This window comes from Chanodichthys erythropterus, chromosome 17 (assembly GCF_024489055.1).
Source record: "Chanodichthys erythropterus isolate Z2021 chromosome 17, ASM2448905v1, whole genome shotgun sequence".
In the NCBI taxonomy this organism is placed as follows: Eukaryota; Metazoa; Chordata; class Actinopteri; order Cypriniformes; family Xenocyprididae; genus Chanodichthys; species Chanodichthys erythropterus.
In genome coordinates, this window is record NC_090237.1 from 5226635 (window position 1) to 5249641 (window position 23007).

The window sequence follows — 23007 nt, forward strand, 5'->3', positions numbered from 1 at the left end:
GTTTATTTTAGAAGAATTAAACTAGATCTATTATCCTGTCCAGCAGGATATACAGTCACTCAATAGGAACATTCCAATCCTAGCACATAAATCAGAATCATCCAATGAGCAGGAACTGTTTAGTGATTTCATACTCTCTCCAATGAGCGTGTTCTAATATTTAAATAAATCTAATTATTGTAACAATAATTTAAAATAAGCTTAAAGATAATTGATTTTTACAGATAGTTGGTTAATATGCACACAGTATTCAATTCAAGTTATGGGAAGATTGAAAAAGCAAATAATGGCTTTAAGATTCCTGATGTGTTTAGACAGACAAATGCTGATGTAAACGTTGGAAGAGTTTCATTAAGATATCTACAAGTTGTATTTGTTTAAAACTAAAGGTTTAAATGGAAAAATTGAGCTTAGAAAAGCATATCTGATGATAAATTGTTTGTGTATGGGGCAGAACAAGAACTGGGAAAATTCAGACATACTGTTAAATTGACTTCTAGAAACTGAGAACCTTTGATTTCGGAGATTCAAAGCATCATATGAAGTATTTCAAGTCATTATCACAGTTTAGCTGCTGTAAATAGATTTTTTTGGGGGGGATAACATGCATGATATGCATAATCACACATTAAGCACTAATTTAATTTAATCAATCAGAATTAATCCAATCCAATTTCAGAATCTGTTTATAAGAACCCTAAACTTTGCAATCTGATTCACATATTCATTTGCATGTGCATTACATGTATTCAGAGCAAAACTTCAGCACACACAGTGTTTAGTCACCATGTTTAGAAAAGCCACTAGGCACAAGGGCATATCTAAAGTCATAGAAAGTTGACGTATATGTCAGAAGAGGTTTTTTTAATCAAATATTTAGTAAATTGTCAGTTTCATCCGCTGACCAGTTCGTAAATCATGAGATGTAAATAACATACGTACGTTTTTATGATGTAAAACGCATGTAAATATAAGCATCAGGTCTACACCCCCTTCAATCCACTGGAAATGGAATTTGGATCAAGCTCAATCGGATTGAGGTGTTTACATGAAGGATATTCAGTCCGACTGAGCAATCAATCTGATTATAAATGGATTTACATGGCATGTAATTGTAGCTACAGCCTTGAAACTTTCTGCATGTCAAATATTTCACATGTTCTGATTTGTGTCATGGGGGGTTTGGAGAGTGTGCATGTGGTTAAAGGGATGGGGGTTCCCTAATTTAACAGCTAAGTCTGGCAGAGGTTAGCAAAATGGCTAACATCACTTTTGGCAGCTTTAAGTACTGCTGGTTGTGAGTGTTTGTGTTTACTGGACATTTTTTTTGATATCAGAAATATCACACAGATCGATCAACTGTATGAAACATTTCCAAATGATTATGTTCACATGTCTGCAACATCCATAGTAAATCTCCATCCTGATTGGAGGTTGCTATAGAGAGATAAATTACTTCTTGCCTTCCTGTCCACCGTTTCTGTCTGGGATGAGCAGTGGTTTGCTTCTACTTGGCACCGTACATCCTCTCAATGTCGTGCTGGTAGTGAGTTTTTAGCTCCTTTCGTTTGAGTTTAAAAGCGTCTGTAACCAGGCCGGTCTCTGGAGTCCAGGGCTCAACGCTCAAGCGGATCTTCCGTGGAATCTCAAACCTTTCTAACTGGGCTGTTAAAAACACAGGAAGAGGAAATGAATCATAATCACAACTAAAGAGTAGTAAAACAGGAAGCACAACAAATGACTTTGTGCAGGATATAAACTTTTTCCCAAACTTTTTTGTAAGCCGAACGCCTTAAACGTGAAATATTTACTTGAATAAAGAAGTTAATATTTCAATAATTCAAAGACACATTTGAAAGTTCACCTTTAATGGTCACATGACATCCAATTAAATTATTTAATATTTTATTTGTAAGTTGTTTTATTTTGACTTTAGCCACTTTTTCCACCGTCGGGCCGAACAGTTCTAAGAAAATTAAGGAACGGTTCTAGTTGTATTTCCACTTGAGCCTGGTGGAGCAGGGCATGGTTACAAACCGTTCTTGGCCCAGAATTCTCAGAATTCCTTGCTGGATCAGATCAGCAAGGAATGGAATGGTCCCACGGAGGAAAAGCGGCTTTTGTAGCTGGACTTTAAAGCGGACTCAAACCTCTTTTTAGGTGTGATAGTGTCTCAGTCCATATTAGATGAACACGTTTTAAGTCTAGTTATAAAAATGAATATATTACTGTTGTAAATTACAATTGTACCATAAAATAAAATGATTATATGATATATAATATTCTCCAATTCTTCACTTTCAGATGATTTTTGCAGAATACTGCTGAAATGCGGTTAACTTCTGTCCACAAAAATGTTGGAAATTATGCAAACGTGTAAATCTCAAGCAAACTGACCCACAGTTCATTTGCAATCGGGCCGAGACCACCTCGTTCAGGCGATCTCAGACCAATTGTTTTGGTGTGGATCAGAGCGTAATTGCCGTGTTCACATATGCCTAAACGAACCAAAACAAAGTGAGAAAAACACACCAGGTTCTGAAACAAACACTCCAAATGTGCCAGGTGTGAAAGCACCCTAATTTTACATTTGATATAATTATTAGCTTTTCATCACCTCACGAACCCCCGTTTGGGAAACCCTGATCTATAGGAATACAACTAACATTTTAAGCTTACACTAGTGAATATTGGTGCATTCTTAGTGAAACTTGCATGCTGTATGAGTATGAGTAGTATGACAATGTGCCTGCGACGCATTCACCTATCAGAGCTGCTTCTGTGATGACTTTAAGCACCTCCTCCTCGATGACAGGGCTGTTGCAGAGCTCCTCCCACGAACCTCTGACACGCTTCCTCTCAGCCAGCGCCAGGAGCTGCTTCTGATTGGGCACCACAAAGCCAATCACGTAAGACTCATCACTGGAAAACAGGAAGAGGAGGGACTAAAATGATTTGTGGATGTATTCAGCAGTGTTGACAATATAAGTGTTACGTTAGGGATGGGCGATATGATTTCATGATATACGAGTAATTTTATTTCACGAAAATGATATATATCCCAATAAAGTTATTTTTATATTATTTCATATTTATTAAAGGGTTGGTTCACCCAAAATGAAAATTCTGTAATTTATTACTCACCCTCATGCCGTTCCACACCCGTAAGACCTTCATTCATTTTCTGAACACAAATTAAGATATTTTTGTTGAAATCCGATGGCTCCGTAAAACCTGCATAGGGAGCAATGACATTTCCTCTCTCAAGATCCATTAATATATTAAAAAAATATTTAATCAGTTCATGTGAGTACAGTGGTTCAATATTAATATTATAAAGCGATGAGAATATTTTTGGTGTGCCAAAAAAAAAAAAAAAAAAAAAAAAAACGAATTATAGAGTGATGGCTGATTTCAAAACACTGCTTCAGGAAGCTTCAGAGCGTTATGAATCTTTTGTGTCGAATCATGATTCAGATCGTTTGTCAAACTGACAAACTGCTGAAATCACGTGACTTTGGCGCTCCGAACCGCTGATTCGATACGCTGATTCATTATGCTCCGATGCTTCATGAAGCAGTGTTTTGAAATCAGTTATCACTAAATAAGTCGTTATTTTGTTTTTTTGGTGCACAAAAAATATTCTCGTCACTTTATAATATTAATATTGAACCACTGTACTCACATGAACTGATTTAAATATGTTTTTAGTACATTAATGGATCTTGAGAGAGGAAATGTCATTGCTGTCTATGCAGGCCTCGCTGAGCCATCGGATTTCAACAAAAATATCTTAATTTGTGTTCTGAAGATGAACGAAGGTCTTAGGGGTGTTTTCATTTTTTCAATTTTCATTTTTGGGTGAACTAACCCTTTAACAACAACAAAAATTGGACAACTACAATACAAGAAAGATAGAAATGACTGAACTGTGATTTCAGTTTTTCAGGTACAGTGGGTCTATTTAACAGTAGCATAATACAAATTGAATAATTGTTGAAATCATAACTTACTGAACTGAATCAACATTGAACTGACTCTAAGTGAATAACGACACTTGCTTTCTTATAAGAGAGCTTCTTATAAGGATTATGAACATGGTTCATAATTGATGAACTTTATACCGTTACTGAACTGGATCAACTCTATTGTCTTTGTTAGAGCTGCTTTACAGCAGAATTTGATTGCATCTCATATTTGATGATAATTTGATTTGCATAATTGATTGTTATTTTTCTGTTCATCAATATGAAGTTGCTTTGAAATCATCTGTATTGTAAAAAGCACTTTATAAATAAAGGTGACAACATGATTGTAACACATGTTGAGAGTGTTTTTGTTAGTGGTACAGGTTGTGCTTTGTGTTGGCACCTGTTGGCATAGGCACAGATGTTGTCGACGAGTGGGCAGTTTTTCAGGACCGCCTCAACTTTTCCCAGAGACACGTATTCTCCTGCTTGAAGCTTCACCAGGTCTTTCTTACGATCTTAACACACACACACACACATGCAAATATGAGGCAGATTTCATCTGATGTATATGTGAGTTTGTAATACAGGAAGTACTCCTTTCTCTCCCTTTAGGGGTGTTTTCTTAGAGTTCTTATCACTGCTTTTATGGGAATATGTTGACAGTGAAATGTGTCATTTACAGGAAGAACAGGACTAACGCGTTTTATCGTAAAGCGGAGGGAAGTTCCATTGGCTCACTCCTGCCAAAACAATCTTTATGATGTTCTGGATAATTTCTCTTTGCCACTGTCTTACCGATAATCTTCAGACAGCCGTCTCCATGAAACTCTCCAATGTCTCCGGTGCAGAACCATCGCTGGCCTTTCTGATCCACGAAGAAGTCCTCACTGTTCTTGTCTTTGTTCTTGTAGTAACCCATTGTTACATTTGGCCCACCGACCAGAATCTCCCCTCGCGGACAGGGCCGGTCTGTGCTGCGATAGCCACCTGGACACATACATGCATAATGCATTATGATGACAAAAAAAGAGGGATGGGAAAACAGACTGAACTGTATAAAGTGCAAGAGTAGAATTCCAGAAATAAAAGTACATCTTTCAAAATCTGAAGACAGATCTACCATGAGTTCAGAGGTTGTTAAGCCAAAAGTCAGTGTTATTTTAGTCTGTAGCCAAACATTTGACAAATTGACATAAGGTTTAGTCCACATTGCAGCTTATTCTGGGCAAGAACAGCCCACTTAGACAGGAGGAGACCACCTGACTGACATGTAAAGGGACCAATCACAGTTTTTCTTGCCAATTTAGGGGCGATTTCCATGAACGCGGCAGTTAAAACACTAAAGAAAATGTGTATAGACTAGTGTGTACACTCCTGAAAAAGAAGTGTGCTTAATTGTATTGAATGTGTGCTTGTAGTGTACTTCAAATCTAAAAAGTATATTTTTAAATAAACTGTAACTGCAGAAATTAAAGGTCACTTAAGTGTACTTAAAGAGAGTACACTTTCATGACTGTTTCTTAACACACTTAAGTACACTTAAAATGTGCACTTTGTAATAATGTGAAATTAAGGCCTGGTTTCACAGGCAGGATTAGGCCTTAGTTAAATTAGGACATTTATAAAGTGCCTTAGAAAAAAACATTACTGGTGTGCATCTTGAGACAAAAAAATGGCACTGATATATTTTAAGATTTGCCAGTGCAAAATACTTTTAGTTTAAACAGCTCAAATAAAGCAATAAGCCCCAAGAATCCATGGTTTACTGTGGTTAAAACTCCTTAGCTGTTATAAATTCACTATAAACCATGGCTTCTTGGGGCTTATTGCTGTGTGTTACCACACAATAAAATATAAAAGCCAAAAAATAGGTATCAATGCAACTTTCATTAAGTAAAAGCACTAAAAGCCTTCCTTCCACTGGAGAAACTAGTCCCTGACCGTGAACAGCAACAGAAGTTACATTTATTATGCCATTAGATGGCGACAAAGATTGTCTTTATGAGCGAGTCACTCAGTCACAAAGACTTTTATATTGTGAACACAGAACATGACGCAAATGACAAATGCTTTGGCTAGTGCTGTCAGTATCAGCAGGGCACGGGAAAACCCATTAACTGTTAAAGGGACAACATCGCAGCGGACATTCAAACAGATTTTTTATGATGAACATAGGACTGACCTGAAGGAAAATGCTAAATCTGAATGCATGTAATAAACTCGCTCACTCTGTATATATCTCTCACAGTACTCTTCTACATAATGCAGTAAGCTTCAATGAACAAAATCAATAGAGAACAAACATATGTTTACATTGCTAAGAGTGGTTGCTAAAACGGATGCAGCAACATATACACTCAGTGGTGCAGCGATGGTTGAGCCCTCATTACAAAAGCAATCAGAATCAAGGGCTGCAACTATCCATTTTATAAAAAGATGTACTTAAGTCCTGCTTAAGTGGATAAAAAAACACACTCTAAAGTTCATCTAATTGCATTTAAAGGATTAGTTCACTTCAGAATTAAAATTTCCTGAAGTTGGAGGAGAAAATTAGATGGAGTTTTTCGCCCTACAGCAGTACTTCTACCGACATCATGCATGACCTTTCCAACGTGATTACGTAATGTGTGGCACATCGCAGAGCTAATGCAAGATGAGCATTAGGGGTTAAAAAGTATTAACATTTTTATTTTTTAGAAAATGACTGATTGTTTTGCTGGATAAGACCTTTACTCCTCGTCTGGGATTGTGTAGAGCCCTTTGAAGCTGCACTGAAACTGCAAAGAAAAATCCTGGAATGTTTTCCTCAAAAACCTTAATTTCTTTTCGACTGAAGAAAGAAAGACATGAACATCTTGGATGACATGGGGGTGAGTAAGTTATAAGGAAATTTTAATTCTGAAATGAACTAATCCTTTGATATAAATTTAAACGATAATACATTTTCACTGAAATGCAATTAACGGTTACACTTTATTTTATGGTGTCCGTGTTACAGTGTAATTATACAAGTACTGGATAATAATAATAATTCACTACATGTACTTACTATAGGGTTAGGATTCGGGTGTGGTTTAGGGTTAGTTGCATGTAATTATGCACAATTTATAGTAATTACTATAGTAACTAACTACATGTAACATGTAACAAGGACACTGTAAAATACAGTGTTACCCAATTAACATACAATTAAGTTTTTCGAAAACAATACATTCAGTAAGTATAGTATACAGTATTTAAGTATATTCAAGTATATTCTTTGAAAGTATATTGTTAACTTGAGTACAATTTTTATAAAAAAGTATGTCCTTTTTTCACAAGGGCGCTTCTGCACATAGATATCTACTTTATTTGCTACCAAGTGCCTCAAACAAAGATTTGAACGTACTACTCTGACAAACTTTGGCAAATCCAGTTAGTAGTTGAGCTCCACCAATCAGAGATGTTGCATGGTTATGGATATGGGTGTCACAGTAATCTCTAAAGTGTTATTGCAAGCTAGTGGTGACTGTTTAGGTACTGTTATCTAATGTTTGCTAGCTACCTAACGTTAGTTAATATGGGTTGTGAGGCCTTAGTGTTAAAAACAACAAGTGGCCTTCTCATTCTTATGGCTTTAATAATGATGCAGTTATATGTTTTGGCCTGTATTTTTTAACGTAATAAATGTTGACTGTGCATAGTAATTCAATGCATTTTCAAATAAAAATGTTTAGTTACTGTGTATCATTTACAGAACAAAGCTGAGCTGATCTGTCCAGAAATAGCAGCTCGAAGTGTCTTCCTTACAAGGTCGCAAATGACCATAAATACTTTTTTCCACTTCCTTCTCTTTTGTTCTGCTGTTATATTGCTCATCATTCTCTCGAGGTAGCAAACCACCAGATGTATCGTCTGATGGATAGGTAAACGTCCATGACAGTGTTTTTATAAGAGCAGATAAATGTGTATGTGTGCGTGTATCACACTCACCCTCTATCCAGTCCTTCAGCTGAATTTCACAACAAACCAATGGTGCGCCAACTCGTCCTGTACTGTAATCCCAAACTACACACACACACATAGACAATAAGATCACATAAAACAATCTGTGCTTTGGCTGTAAGGGCACAGTTATGTAATTATTTCCATTGCAGAAAAAACATTGATGACTAAATGTGTTTCTTCGATTAAAACAGATCTCATATTTCAGGAGTCACCAGCTGCGTTGAGTGTTCCACCGCTGATTCCTCTGAGAACACAAACCCCGATCATTTTACAAGGCAACTGTCCTCCACAAATCTGCATGTTAAAGTTTTTTTTTTTTGTGACTATTGAGGAAAAGGACATGGAGTTGCTGACCTAGTTTCATTTGGCTGGATGTTTGTTAATATAATTTTCTCATTAATACACAATTATAGTTATTTTGAGTATGTAGAACCTGTTTACATATTAAAGAGGTCATATCATGATTTGTTTGGACTCTAAGGTCAACTTATAATGTCAGTCATGTATTTTTTTTTTAACCAAAAAGTAATTTAGTTTCCATGACCATTTTCCAACTGGTTTTATTGATTAGAATGGGACAGTGTAGTTTTGCTCATATTGCTTGCTTGTGATATAGCAATAGTGTATGGGATTTTCCATCATATGACATCCATCTTTAGCCACCTTGTTAGAGCACCCAAATCACACTTAGAGCGGGTGGTTCGAATTGGAGGGGCTACAGTGGTGCCGTGACCCGGATGGGAGTAATGGTGTGTTCACACCAGACGCGACTTGCGTGAATGAATAGTAGGTGGACGCTTGAACATTTTGAGTTTACTCGCTTCATTCGCGCATGACATTCGCTTCATTCACGCATGAAATTCACTTCACAACAGACACGAATTCGCATCATGAGAGCGGCTCTCCCGCTATTTATGTGTCCCAGACTCTTCCACTTCTTTCTGCACACTTCCTCTGAATAAACACAACTTGTCAGCGGGGAAATAGTTGTAAATTACAGCGAATAAGCTCAACTGGTCGGCTTTAGCTAGGTTGTAGTCTCAATATGTATCTTTATATAGCTCAAATTGAGTAAAGACCGTTTTCTACAACTAACCAGATTGTCTGACCTCCTTACTCACTTTCAAGCAAGATCAAGCTTTTTATTCCTGTTTCTATAAAAGTATGAAGATGTATAGCGACGATGATTTTGTCCTCCATGTTGTTTCGGATTTCTGCCTCAGGTAGCTACGTCACGTCACTACTAGAGCAAGCTCCTGATTGGTTAACGCGGCACGAATTTTTGCCAAAGTTCTTATTTGTCAACTTGCGCAAATCACGCGTTACGCGCGTTAAATGCCCGAAACGCTCAATTCGCGACGCATCATTCGCGCGAATCACGCCGCAGGATGTCTGTTCGCGTCTTTGCATTGACTTAACATGTAAATCACTCACGCTTAACGCTTAATTAGCGCCTGGTGTGAACGCACCATAAGGTTTGGGGGGGGGGGGGGGGGGGTAAGTGTAACGCGTAAGCCAGTAAGAGCTGTGCCTGTAAACCTCACTCCCCTGAACTCAAGAGGCACTCTAGCGACTGATGATAGAGACTGCAGTCTTTAGCCTCCTTGTTAGAGTGCCCAACTCCCATGCGGACGGGCCAGGGTTCGAGTCCTGCTTAGAGCGGGTGGTTTGAACCAGAGGGGCTACAGTGGTGCTTTGGTTGGTTCGAACCAGAGGGGTTACAGTGGTGCTGTGACCCAGATGGGAGTGAGGTTTAGGGGGGTGAATGTGACTGTTGTAGGCCAGAGGCAAGAGGTGCTCTACAGACTGCGGTCTTTAGCCTCCTTGTTAGAGTACCTGCTTCCCATAGTAAGAACAGTTCAAGTCCTGCTTAGAGTGGGCGGTTCAAACCAGAGGGCCTACAGTGGTGGCACCATACGGGAATGGAAGTGAGGTTTAGGGGGTGAGTGTAACAGACGTAGGCTAGTAAGAGCTGTGTGTGAACCTCAACCCTGATGTCAAGAGGCGACTGATGCTAGAGCCTCCTTGTTAGAGCTCCCGACTCCAATGCGGTTCGAACCTGAGGGGCTACATTTACTGCCACTTTTGACCAATTTAATGCATCCTTGCTGAATTAAATATTAATGTTTTTCAAAAAAGGTCTTACTGACCCCAAACTTTTGAAAGGTATTGTAGGTTATGAAAATATGCATAATAGTATTTGAAATAATGAAATAATGGTGCCATAGAGATGTAAATCTCACGCTGGCTGATGGTCCCGGCGCCGCAGGTCTCCGTAAGGCCGTAGCCTTGACCCACAGGGCAGCAGAAGCAGATGTTCATGAACCGCTGGGTCGCCGCAGAGAGAGGTGCCCCGCCTGACAATAACACCCGTAAACGTCCACCTAACAACGCCCGAACCTTCCGGAAGACGAGCCTGGAGAGAGAAGAAAGAGTTGGCTTTGCTGGTACAGTATATTGAGGACATGTGTGTAAGATGTGTTGAGTTTCTGTATGTGTGTGTGAGGGATGTCAGTGATTGTGAGAACCGGTTTTGGGGAGTTACTAAAAGTAGCAATGCTATTCAATGATAATTTAATAATAATCAAATGCACCATCCCAGAATGTCCTATTTCTTTCGAGTAGCATTGAGAAGACTAATTGATTGTGGCAGATTGTTTTTTTTTTGGATATTTCAATGAACCAGTACAAAATTCATCTCAGTGTTCCAAGAATGGTGAAAGAAATATTTAGCTAAATATTGCTGATTATGACTGATTCAATTATACAAGTTACATGTTTTTCATTATAGTTGCATAACAATATAAATATACTTTTGTATAAGTTTATTTATATTGTTTATATTGTGTTCAAGTTTCAAAACACAAGCTTTACTGTAGTTTAACTACTCCAAATCATGAGCAGCTAGAAAAGAATGTTCTTCAACACTAAGGATGTAGTGTGTATGTGTGTATTAGAGTATTCGAGTGTGTATGTGTTTGATGTACTTGTCACAGAGTGGGGTGCTGTATCCTATCGCAAGCTGCTCCATCTTATAGTTGTAGGCCAGTAGAAACAGAGTCCTCTGAAAAATGCTCATTTCCTCCACCTTTAGCATTACATTCTTGTAGATCCGATCCATTATCTCCTATACTCGCAGACAGAGAAAATACATGCTTATAAAAGCTACAGACATAACTGATGGCATCACTGAAACATAAACACCTCTTCTATGATACCCATGTTTACATTTCTGAATTAAAATATTTTTTATGAGGCTTAAAATTCAAAATGTCTAATTTGTGTAACCCTCCCCCCCTCCAGATATCATAAGAAAGAAATAAGTCTCAATATGAAAAAAAATAATGTAAATGTAATTAACACCCACCAACCCGTCAAATGCGGGTGAAAATCGACCGTGGTGGTTATTGCACATCAAATCACTAGCCAATTTGGCAGGTTATGATTCGTAAATTATGTTCTATCCCTTTGCATGCTATGGCTATCAGAGCCTGTCCCCTATAAGGAGCCTCAAACATTAGCAAAACAAAGCATAAAGAGGTGCACACTGATAGACGTGTAGCACTTTAAAATTAGATGCCTATATGACCGTACACACACTCTATTCGTCTATACGTCTATTCACGGCACCCAACAACTGTTCAAAATCATGCCGCACCACAGTTTGCCATTCAAAGTTTTATCAAATACAATGATTTGGGATGGATATACGGTATGTACATTCTGATTTCACACTTGTCTGCAAGACTGTGTATTGTGCATTTTAAGAACAGGTTTGTTTTGTGGCTAAAAGGTGCAGTATGTAAGAATTCTGTCCGCTAGAGGTCGCTAGATGCCTATTCAAAACAAAGGTGTAGCTTGATGACGCCAAGTTTGAGCGCGGAATCTTGGGACATATGGTCTTCACCTCACAGCCGGTGGAAACAATTGGGATAGGACTCTGGCAGAAATCATGTTCATGGATGCGATTATTAGCATTACTGTAGTATGAAGCAGAGCAACACGCCTCACGAGCAGCGGTGATAAATGATAAATGGCATGCAATTAATTTTAACTAAAAACAAAGCTGCATCTGATTATGCTATGCACCTTCACAAAATAAAGTTTGTCTCTGAGGCATGGTAAAGCATGGTACTCGCAAAAAAAAAAAAAAAAAAAAAAATAAAGAAAATTAGATTTAAACAATAAGACTAAACATGTTTAGCTATATAACAACAAATAGTTTTCTGTCTATAAATATATCAAACCAGTTGTTCCCTTGTCTATTAAACATATTAAAGCGTCTTTGGTGTTTCCATGGTTTCTACAAAATAAAACCGGAAACCGAGGGTAACGCGGGTATGACGCAATTGACAGGCAGCCTTGGTTAAAATTGCAATTTTCTCACAATTTGCAAATAGTTGCAAACATTTGGGATTTTGTAAGTACTCAAGTGAACAAAATATATAACACTGACCTAATGGTTTTTGGATATTTTACTGCAAAAATATAACATATTGCACCTTTAAATTAAGTCTTTGCTTCATGTAGAAAAAAATCGTTCTCTTTGCGTTTATGCATTGTTTTTTCCTTATACTGATTTCCTTATATCATTTTGTCTCTGAAAAACCTTAAAGTATCATATTTAATGGTACATGAATACAGTAATCATTCAGTACAATGATAATCTGGTACCACCAAGGGAAGTGGACATGGATTCTAATTGAGTTACTGCTGACATTTTTCCATTTCACATTTCATCACATCTCATGTGATATCGGAGGGTGGAGAAGCCCTTTCTGGATATTTTTTTTCAATGCTCCCTCATGATTCGGATGTTCTCCCACTGCTGAGGGCCGTGTCAGCTGCTGTGTTTATGGAAGTTTTGCTGTGCTGTCGTTATCAGTCCACAGGGACCCTCGTATCAAACCACACCAAGACAGTGTGTGTGTGTGCGAGTTTGCATTAACAGTATCCTCAGGCAAAGAAAATCTTGAAATTAAACATTATTAATTGTGTATCTACATTGTGTGATTCACTACTTGTGTGTGTGTGTGTGTGTGTGTGTGTGTGTGTGTTTGTGTATGTCAGAGGGATATCCACACCGGGCTTTCTCACGTTCTGTTTACAGCTGCAAATCATTCCAGACAATCACATTTGCTGACATTAAACCCCAAAAGCCCAGAGAGAAACAGAGAGAAAGATTCAGCCTTACTGGTACTGCTGCCATTAGAGTGGGCTGCAGGACACTAATGTCTCCTTTGCTTCCCTTCTTTATCTTGGTTGACTATAAAGTAAAAACAGCAAAAAAAGAGGAGAAACATCTCTGTAAAATTCTGTATGCTCAAAGTTTTAATTTGTCTCAACCTATTTGCAAACAAAAGAGGACTCCCACAGCACTGCACATTTTTTCCATTACGTGATCCTGGCGTTTCAGCATTTTCTACTGTGACATTATTTGACATTAAAGTGCTCTTATTATGCTATTTCAGATATTACCTTTAATGTAGAGTATTACATAGCTATTTGTAAATGTAAAAGGTCAGCAAAGTTTCAAAGATCAAGGTGCACACAACAATAAAAGTTATTTTCTCCCAAAAGAAAGAAGTGATTCTGAACTGCCTGAAATGAGTCAGTGATTCCAGTCTTACTTCCTGTACGAACCTACGTAGGTTTGCAACAGATTTCCATAATGCCCACCTATGGTCTTCTTTGGCCATCTATTTTGACCCTCAAACACTGTAGTTATAGCTAAGACTGGAATAGTTTGGTTCATGTTGTCGACATGTCGAGAAGATGCTGTTTTTTGCACTGCAAAAGCAAATCCACTTTTGATGCCCTTCAAAATGGTGAGACTCATGCTCGAATTGATACGGTAAAACTGACGCCATCGTTACTGTTCAGATCACTGTGTATCATGTGCTGAGGAAGATCTGGAGCTGAAATATAAATGTGGTAATGGGCGTTTCGTTTCTGACACGTGTTGTAAGCGATTGACCAATCACAACTGAAGGAGCCATCTGACCAATCAGAGTAGAGCCGGCTCTTGGAGAGGAGGGATTTAGAAAGACAGAATCCTTGATTGAACCACTTCAGACACTATGAGAAATGAGGTGATGCTGCAATTTATATTATGAGAAAATGTAAGTGTTTTTTTACCTTGGATGCGTGTAAACCTATTGTAGGAGACTCCAAAACAAAATTAGGAGCCTTTAAAATAACATAAAAGGGCACTTTAAATGCTTAATTGTGACATCACAGAGCCCTGTGTTGATCTGTGTGCCTCATTGTGACATCATAGGCCTGTGTTTTGATTTCCAGAATGTACACAGTCAATATGAACAAAAGGTTATTATTACCTGGTCTGACAGAGTCTGTGGTGAAGAGTAGCCGATTCTACAGCCGTGAGCAAAACACACCATCTCAGCGCTCAACTCTAACACATGAGCCAGTGGAAGGTAGCCAATGTATGTGTCATCCTCACTGCAAAAACAAATATGTCAGCTGTCTATTTAATATAAATATCAGCTTTTAAATTTAAAACCAGAGAATGAAAAATAAAATGTTTTTATATCTGCACATACATTATCTAGTTTTTCTATTCAGGAATTTTCCACACATCTCGTAGAAAGAAACAACAAAATAAAATCATAACAGAAATATAGAGTTCAGACATTGATTATTATGAAATCTACACTACTATTCATATTTTATTCAGCAGGGATGCATTAAATTGATCAAAAGTGTCAGTAAAGACATTTACAATGTAACAAAAGATTATATTTCAAATAAATGCTGTTTATTAACAATGTATCACAGTTTCCACAAAAATATTTTTCAACATTGATAACCAGAAATGCTTCTTGAGCAGGAAATCATGATATTAGAATGATTTCTGAAGGATCATGTGACACCGAAGGCTTTTGAAACGGTAGTGTAATTTACATGAGGACCACTGACATCCAAATGTTCATTATTTTATATCTTTTTCCAAACAATAAGAAAGTTTATTCTTTTGTTTTATTTTGCCTCATAAAAGTTTGTTTTTGCTGCATTTTCACTGTATTTTTTTTTTTAATGAGTTCACAAGATGTGTTAAAAACATCACACAAAGGCAAACAGACACACTTTTAGACAAACACAAAGTAGAACTGGACAAAAAAATATACATGACATATATAATATGCAGTGCATGGCATAGAAATCCCTACAGACCCCACAGAGACCCATAAGTGTCACTGTTTTTTCTCTTTCTCACTTTGTTTATTTTATCCATAGGGAATGATTGGTTTTCTAAGAAACACTGATAAACATACAACATCCACAAACACATTAGAGAATGAACATGGCTGCATGTGCACAGTTGATGCAAAGACATGACAGATTACAGGATGTTAGCATGGATGTGTTTTCATACCCGAGGTTGGGAATTCTCTCGGCCATGCCGGTGATTCCAGCAATAATATTGCTGTGAGAGATCATGACTCCCTTTGGTACTCCAGTAGAACCGCTGGTGTACATGATCACAGCCACATCAGACGCACACGGAGGCTGTCTCTGCCTCGACACTGTGGAGAGATCAGAAGTAAGTAGAAGTTACTACAAATGGCTAATTACATTCTGTAAATATTAAGGAATAATTATATTTATCACTATCAATCCATTTAGAAGGCATTAAAGGGGACCTATTATGCAAAATGTACTTTTATAAGGTGTTTGAACACAGCATATAATTGTAAAAATCCACCCACTCCTTTTTTATAATCCCCATAAATCATAAACAGTCTCTCCAAATGCACGGTTTCCAATTTCCCCATACTCTTACGTAAGAGTAGGAAAGCCCTGCCCATGACTGGCCACAGCAGTCCGCCATTTCTGTTTCCTCGCTGTAGCAGTTACAAATGTTCTGTTATTGGATGTACCAGCGAACATAAGAGTCTCCATAGACTCCTGGCATCTGAGCCACTGAGGACACTGTGGTTGAATTTCAATTATGAAGCAAATGTGCCGAAGAAAGTCGGTAAAGTGTTAAATATTTGTGCAAATCTTTTTATGCCGGACTGCTTCACAAATGAGGGTCAATTCAACACTGGATTTGCACAAAAGATGAACATGACGGCACATGCTAGTCGATGAGTTGGATCAACTCCACAGCAACTACATAAATTTATCCACTAACCATTCAGAAACGTCCAGTTTCATTCTAAAAGTTGTAACTTCTTCCTGAGTCTCTCCATCACTGTCGACTCCGGTTTAAAAAATGTAAGGCTGAACACCGTTACTGACAGTCCTCATTTTGGCTGCGTGAGATTCTCCAGCTTTGTTGTTGTTGAGCAAACGAAGAGCGAGCTGTTAAAGCTCCGCCCTCTTCTGGAAAGCGGGCCGGGAGCAGCAGCTCATTTGCATTTAAAGGGACACACACAAAAACGCTGTGTTTTTGCTCACACCCCAAATTTGACAAGCTATAATAAATGATCTGTAGGGTATTTTGAGCTGAAACTTCAGACACATGCTCGGGACACCAGAGACTTCTATTACATCTTGCGAAAAGGGGCATAATAGGTCCCCTTTAATGGTTTACTGTGACAGAAAATTACTTTGATCTCCTCAATGCTTATTTGTGACATATAGAGTAGTGCTTTTATCTCATAATTATGCAATTGTAAAAATCACAGATGAGACTTTTGTACTTCTGAGTGTGCCGACAAAGTCCCTTTAAGACAAGTCATTTCATTCGGCGGCCATCTTTGAAATGCCTCTCGGGCATCCTGGGCATCATGCAGCTCTCTTTGAATGGGGAAACATCAGATTCTCCAAAACTGTTCGCTAACCTTACGAATAAATTACATATTTGAAATCACCAATCAAATTAAACAACAACTGTCTCATAATTTGTTTTCCAAATGCTCGAATCATGACAAAAAAAAAAACGGTATTTTTCAGGCTGGATCAAGCTAATGCACATGCGCAGACGTAAATGCGCGTCTCCTGTGCCTCATTTCGGAGGCGCGCGTCTGACTGTTTCTATAGAAACCGGTGCTTCTAACGGCCGCTGCAGTGACGCAATGACTTTACCAGTTGCCGATTGGCTCTTATTTAGAAGGCGGGACTTATTCCGCCATATTGAGCGTTACACTTTCTCCCATTCAAAACAATACGAGTGACACGTCTTGTGTTATTCTATAGTCTTTGGTGCCGGTAATCCCTATACGCAAAGTATGCAAGTTGCGAAGGGCCCCTGAACCACCAGGGGGCCCCCTTGCTCTCAAAGATGATTTAATGCATAGGGCAGTGTTTTTTTTTTTGTTTTTTTTTGGCTTCCAACGATTATGAAACCACAATTCCACATTCTGTTCTTTTCCTTAAGTCAGTATGCTGTCGCCCTTCCTATGTAATATCCTAGCCTGACTTCATCATACTCATATTCTAGGCAGAATGTGAGTCTGATACTGCTCCATTGCACTTGAATTATGGGGCGTGTCTTAACCGAACCAGTAAAAAAAAAACTCTGCACTCAATTCGATAGACCTACAACCAATCAGAGCAACGCAGTAAGTGACGTATGTTGAACTTGTACTTAAACTTTTGCCGAATCCCGTTGGAAGGACGGCAAACATCTTTCCCATCGACAAATGCCTTGATTGCGGTTCTTTGTTAATGCGCTGTCGATTTCTTTTATTACAGACGTGATAGCGGAATCTAAACATCTTACTTTTCCAGCTGCAGTCATCGTTGGTGAAAACCAATTAAACCCAAGCGCTCTTTGAGTGGGTGGTTACGTAACCGCAGATAGCCTGTCCATCATCGATTAAAGCCCGCCCTGGCAATTTGATTGGCTCGGCCTTCTGGGAGCCGAGCATAATTACTCCACAATGGATCGAGTCCAGACCGAACTTCCCGTCCAAAAAATGTTGTGGGCGGGGTTCGGGCTGGCACCCAGGCTAGTAATATCCAAATCCAGCCACACTTTCTTGATACTGAAAAAAGTGTTAATGAATGAATGAATGAATGAATGAATGAATGAATGAATGAGGCATTTATATAGCGCTTTCCTATGCACTACTGTAAACCCAAAGCGCTTTACAATCATATCAGGGGTCTCTCTTCATCCACCACCAGTGTGCAGCATCCACTTGGATGATGCGACGGCAGCCACAGTACAACGGCGCCAGAGCGCTCACCACACACCAGCTGTAGGTGGAGAGGAGAGAGAGTGAAAGAGCCAATTCAATGAATGGGGATTATTAGGAGGCCATGATTTGTAAGGGCCTATGGAGGGAATTTGGCCAAGACACCGGGGTTACTTACTCTACTCTTTACGAGAAGTGCCATGGGATTTTTAATGACCACAGAGAGTAAGGACCTCGGTTTAACATCTCATCCGAAGGACGGTGCACCCCCTGCTGGCCTTACTAACACCTCTTCCAGCAGCTACCTGGTTTTCCCAGGAGGTCTCCCATCCAGGTACTAACCAGGCTCATCCCTGCTTAGCTTCAGTGGGCAACAACTGCAAAAGTGTATTTAGCTGCGAAGGTGGCTTTCTGCGTGCGCACTCCGAGACGGCGAAACATGGACAATTAGGTTATAGGCTACTTTGGACTTCAGGTGCGCGCTTAAACCAGGGGTGTCCAATCCTTCTCCTGAAGGGCCACTGTCCTGCAGAGTTTAGCTCCAATCCCGATTAAACACACCTGAACCAGCTTATCAAGGTCTTACTAGGCATACTATAAACTTCAAGACAGGTGTGCTGAGGCAAGTTGGAGCTAAACTCTGCAGGACAGTAGACTGAGTTTGGACACCCCTGGCTTAAATGGACAAATACACACACAAGAATATGTCAGAATGCTGTCTTGGAGAGTTTTTACTTAAACACATTCAGTCTTTAGTGAACATAAATAGTTATGAAGGTAATTGAATGGTTGTCAGTATATTAGATCTGTGCATTCGGTCTTAAAATGATAAACCTGTCGCTGTCTATCATTTAATGTTAATCAAACAACAAAAGAAAATGAGAGAATCATGCACTGTTCGCTCTTAACTGAATAACTTTAGTAAATTTAATAAGATTTAGTGTATAATTAATTCATACTGTTAAGACTATGCAGTGTTTTATTTTTACATTTGATTATTCAATTTCTGTATAGTAGGCTATTCTTTTTAGTAGGCTAAATTGTTTATTTCACATTTTTTCTATTTTATTTGTCCTATTATTTGTAAATTTCTTCTTTGTTTATTGTATTGCTGTTTCAACTCACTGTTGTTTGTTGACAGTGAAACTGCTCTGAAATAACAGATTAAGGGGTTGGAGGTCATTTTGGGGTATTTATGAACGCACTGACCCTTAAAAGTTTTGCTTAGGGCCCCCTATAGAAGTCTAGGACCGGCACTGCATCACAGAGCTTCGCACTGATCTCCAGAGTATGTAAATCTAAAAGAATGATTTCCTACTACTTACTAATTTACTTAGTTTCTAAATGTACAGCAAAATAAAATGCATGGACGGAAATCATCATTTCAGTGTTTTATTCAGGATTTATCACATTTTATCCCACCCTTTGATCCATGAATTTATATGACTTTTCCTATCATTGTGATTAAAATTCATTTTATAGAGAGTTTAAGGCAATTCAATATAAATAAAAACATGTTTATTCACTACAGCAAATACCTTGACTCAATTTTCATGACATTTAAGATGTTATTAATTCCTATGAATTTTCCAGGCCAGTTTTTAATCTGATTACAGTGATGTTTTTCTCAAAGGACTTTAAGAAACAAAACTGGTTTGGAACAACCAGTAAATAATGGCAAATTATGCTGTTATTTGGTGAAAAACCCATAATACTGGATATGAGGGGAGTATAGGTTATATAATTTATAGTTGTTTGAAGTAAATTGATAAAGGCTACTCAAGTAAAAACATTGTTTTATGTGTGAATGAATGAAATAAGATAAGAACAGGAAGTGGGGGTGAGATGTCAGTAGCAGAACAGAACGTTTTAGCTTTCAAAATGAGAGTGCCATTTGATCTGTTCCAAGATTTTAGAACCATAAATGTGGAACATGGGAATTCGAGTGTGTACATCTGTGTGCACGAGAGTGTTTTAATGGCCAATGTGGCTTAGCATTAGCACGCTGATACAGAACAGAACGAATGTCATGTCGAGCTGAAGGAGGAAGATCAGCTCAATGTCATGTGAAGTCTGTGGCAGTGTGAGAAAACATGACCCAACGCACACATACACACTCTCCAGTGTGTGACGACAACTACTACTACCAGCTGTCGAGGGCTTCACAGAGAATTATAGTGGAGGAAGTAAATGGCAGAACGAAAGAGTCAGGGACACCCTCGACCCTGGCCTTAATTTGACACAGATGGAGGATTTCTCATTCACATGACCTGATGTGACCTCAAACACACACACACACACACACACACACACACACACACACACACACACACACACACACACACACACACACACACACACACACACAAGTACCATTCTCAGGATGGGCCCCCAGTCTCTTCACAGCCGCCATGCTGTGGATACTGATGCCTCGTGGGTATTCAGAGCCACTGTTGAACTTATCGTCAACGATGATGATATGTCGTAATCTCGGCAACTCCAGTAAAATGCTCTGTGTGTCAAAATACAGACAGACAAAAACATTAGTGCATGCATTTAACTGACATAATGTTAAGTATTTCAGAACAAAATATAATATTCTGTATGAGGGACATTGGGATTTGGCTGGGTCATGTAAAGTAGGCTGTGATAGTGTTGGATAATAATATAAGATTAAAAAAAAAGGTGTTACCGAATGACGATATTATTAAACAAATCTAACAGGCTGATATCTATCTAGCTAGCAAAAGAACAATCAAACATCTTATATTTAGTACAAGTTTTTAAAATATTACAACATTTTCCATGTTTTATAGCAGTTGTACCGAATGACCTGATGTTTCCAGACGTGTATGAGCAAGCGAAAACATCAATTTTTCAAACAGTTAAGAGAGAGTTAGTTACTTTGCTTCATGACCATGTGGTCCTTTGCAGGTGTCTGAATGATGTCACATCCTGTCACATGATACTGACCGCATGACTTTTATATTGGTTACGCCGAATGACATCAAATGAAATTCATTTTCCCAGACATTCTTTCTCATAACAAAGCAACGACTTCTACACATAATTTTAATACCATTTTGCACTATGTTGATATATGATGTTATAAAATCATGCCAGAATAAACAAATATATACATTTATTACATTTTAAGACATTTTGATCACAAATGAACTGGCTGTTTTGGCCTTTGGACGGTTAAACCGAATGACCTTTTGACACTTCAAAATCTTTAAAATATCTTTATATGTAGCAAAATAAAATTAAAACCTTTTGGATTCAATAAAAGAGATCTAGTTGTACTACCTTATATACTTTGGATGTCATATCTTTGTTTTTTATTATTAAGGCCTCTGGACAAAAAAAATGACCCGTCACGTCACTGACCCACATACAGTTACATTAGATGTTTTTAAAGTCATATTAAATAATATGTTTGATCTGAGTAAGACTAATTAGATTACTACATGAAACACTTTGTGTAGTCAGGTTTTTGACTGCAGGAACTACAGTCCAGAGTGTCTGATCACCTTGAGTTTGGTTTCCAGAAGTTCTTTGCTGGTGATGATGTGGGAAACTTCAGCTTCATTGAGTCCATGAGCAATAGCAGGACCACCCAGAGTAGAGTAAAGAGTTACCACTGTAACACACACAAATGTTGGGTCTTCATGTTTTATGGGGATAATCCATAGACACAATGATTTTTATACTGTAAAAACTGTATATTCTGTCCACTACACTAACCCTACCCATCACACAAAACCTTCTGCATTTTTACATTAAAATAAATACCTAGTATAATTTATAAGCTGGAGGAAAGGAACAGCTGGAGGACCAATTTGCAACTTATTAGGTCAATTGGCAACATGATTGAGTATAAAAAGAGCCTCTCAGAGTGGCAGAGTCTCTCAGAAGTCAAGATGGGCAGAGGATCACCAATTCCCCCAATGCTGCGGCGAAAAATAGTGGAGCAATATCAGAAAGGAGTTTCTCAGAGAAAAATTGCAAAGAGTTTGAAGTTATCATCATCTACAGTGCATAATATCATCCAAAGATTCAGAGAATCTGGAACAATCTCTGTGCATAAGGGTCAAGGCCGGAAAACCATACTGGATCTTCAGGCCCTTAGACGGCACTGCATCACATACAGGAATGTTACTGTAATGGAAATCACAACATGGGCTCAGGAATACTTCCAAAAAACATTCTCAGTGAACACAATCCACCGTGCCATTCGCTGTTGCAGGCTAAAACTCTATAGGTCAAAAAAGAAGCCACATCTAAACATGATGCAGAAGCGCGGGCGTTTTCTCTGGGACAAGGCTCATTTAAAATGGACTGTGGCAAAGTGGATAACTGTTCTGAGGTCAGACAAATCAAATTTGAAGTTCTTTTTGGAAAACTGGGACGCCATGTCATCTGGACTAAAGAGGACAAGGACAACCCAAGTTGTTATCAGTGCTCAGTTCAGAAGCCTGCATCTCTGATGGTATGGGGTTGCATGAGTGCGTGTGGCATGGGCAGCTTACACATCTGGAAAGGCACCATCAATGCTGAAAGGTATTTCCAAGGTCTAGAACAACATATGCTCCCATCCAGAAGAAGGATCCGGGTACTGAAATGGCCAGCCTGCAGTCCAGATCTTTCACCCATAGAAAACATTTGGCGCATCATAAAGAGGAAGATGCGACAAAGAAGACCTAAGACAGTTGAGCAACTAGAAGCCTGTATTAGACAAGAATGGGACAACATTCCTATTCCTAAACTTGAGCAACTTGTCTCCTCAGTCCCCAGACGTTTGCAGACTGTTATAAAAAGAAGAGGGGATGCCACACAGTGGTAAACATGGCCTTGTCCCAACTTTTTTGAGATGTGTTGATGCCATGAATTTTAAAATAAACTTATTTTTCTCTTAAAATTATACATTTTCTCAGTTT

The 23007-nt window shown here is 38.5% G+C and overlaps 1 protein-coding gene across 3 annotated transcripts in view; it reads right to left on the reverse strand.

Moving 5' to 3' along the window:
* acsl3a (acyl-CoA synthetase long chain family member 3a) overlaps nucleotides 1-23007 on the reverse strand; it is a 36553-nt gene continuing 13546 nt past the window's right edge. For 2 of the 3 annotated variants that reach the window (XM_067364730.1, XM_067364729.1), the window contains exons 4-15: nucleotides 21601-21710; nucleotides 20441-20579; nucleotides 15355-15505; nucleotides 14297-14420; nucleotides 13153-13224; nucleotides 10946-11085; nucleotides 10202-10374; nucleotides 7944-8018; nucleotides 4767-4958; nucleotides 4372-4486; nucleotides 2765-2922; nucleotides 1-1665 (exon numbers count right to left, since the gene is read on the reverse strand). In XM_067364730.1, the coding sequence (XP_067220831.1) occupies nucleotides 1508-1665; nucleotides 2765-2922; nucleotides 4372-4486; nucleotides 4767-4958; nucleotides 7944-8018; nucleotides 10202-10374; nucleotides 10946-11085; nucleotides 13153-13224; nucleotides 14297-14420; nucleotides 15355-15505; nucleotides 20441-20579; nucleotides 21601-21710 (1607 nt within the window). In that variant the 3' untranslated portion in view covers nucleotides 1-1507. Of the gene's footprint in view, nucleotides 1666-2764; nucleotides 2923-4371; nucleotides 4487-4766; nucleotides 4959-7943; nucleotides 8019-10201; nucleotides 10375-10945; nucleotides 11086-13152; nucleotides 13225-14296; nucleotides 14421-15354; nucleotides 15506-20440; nucleotides 20580-21600; nucleotides 21711-23007 lie in introns of those variants that run through there. The other variant, XM_067364731.1, reaches the window with a different exon arrangement.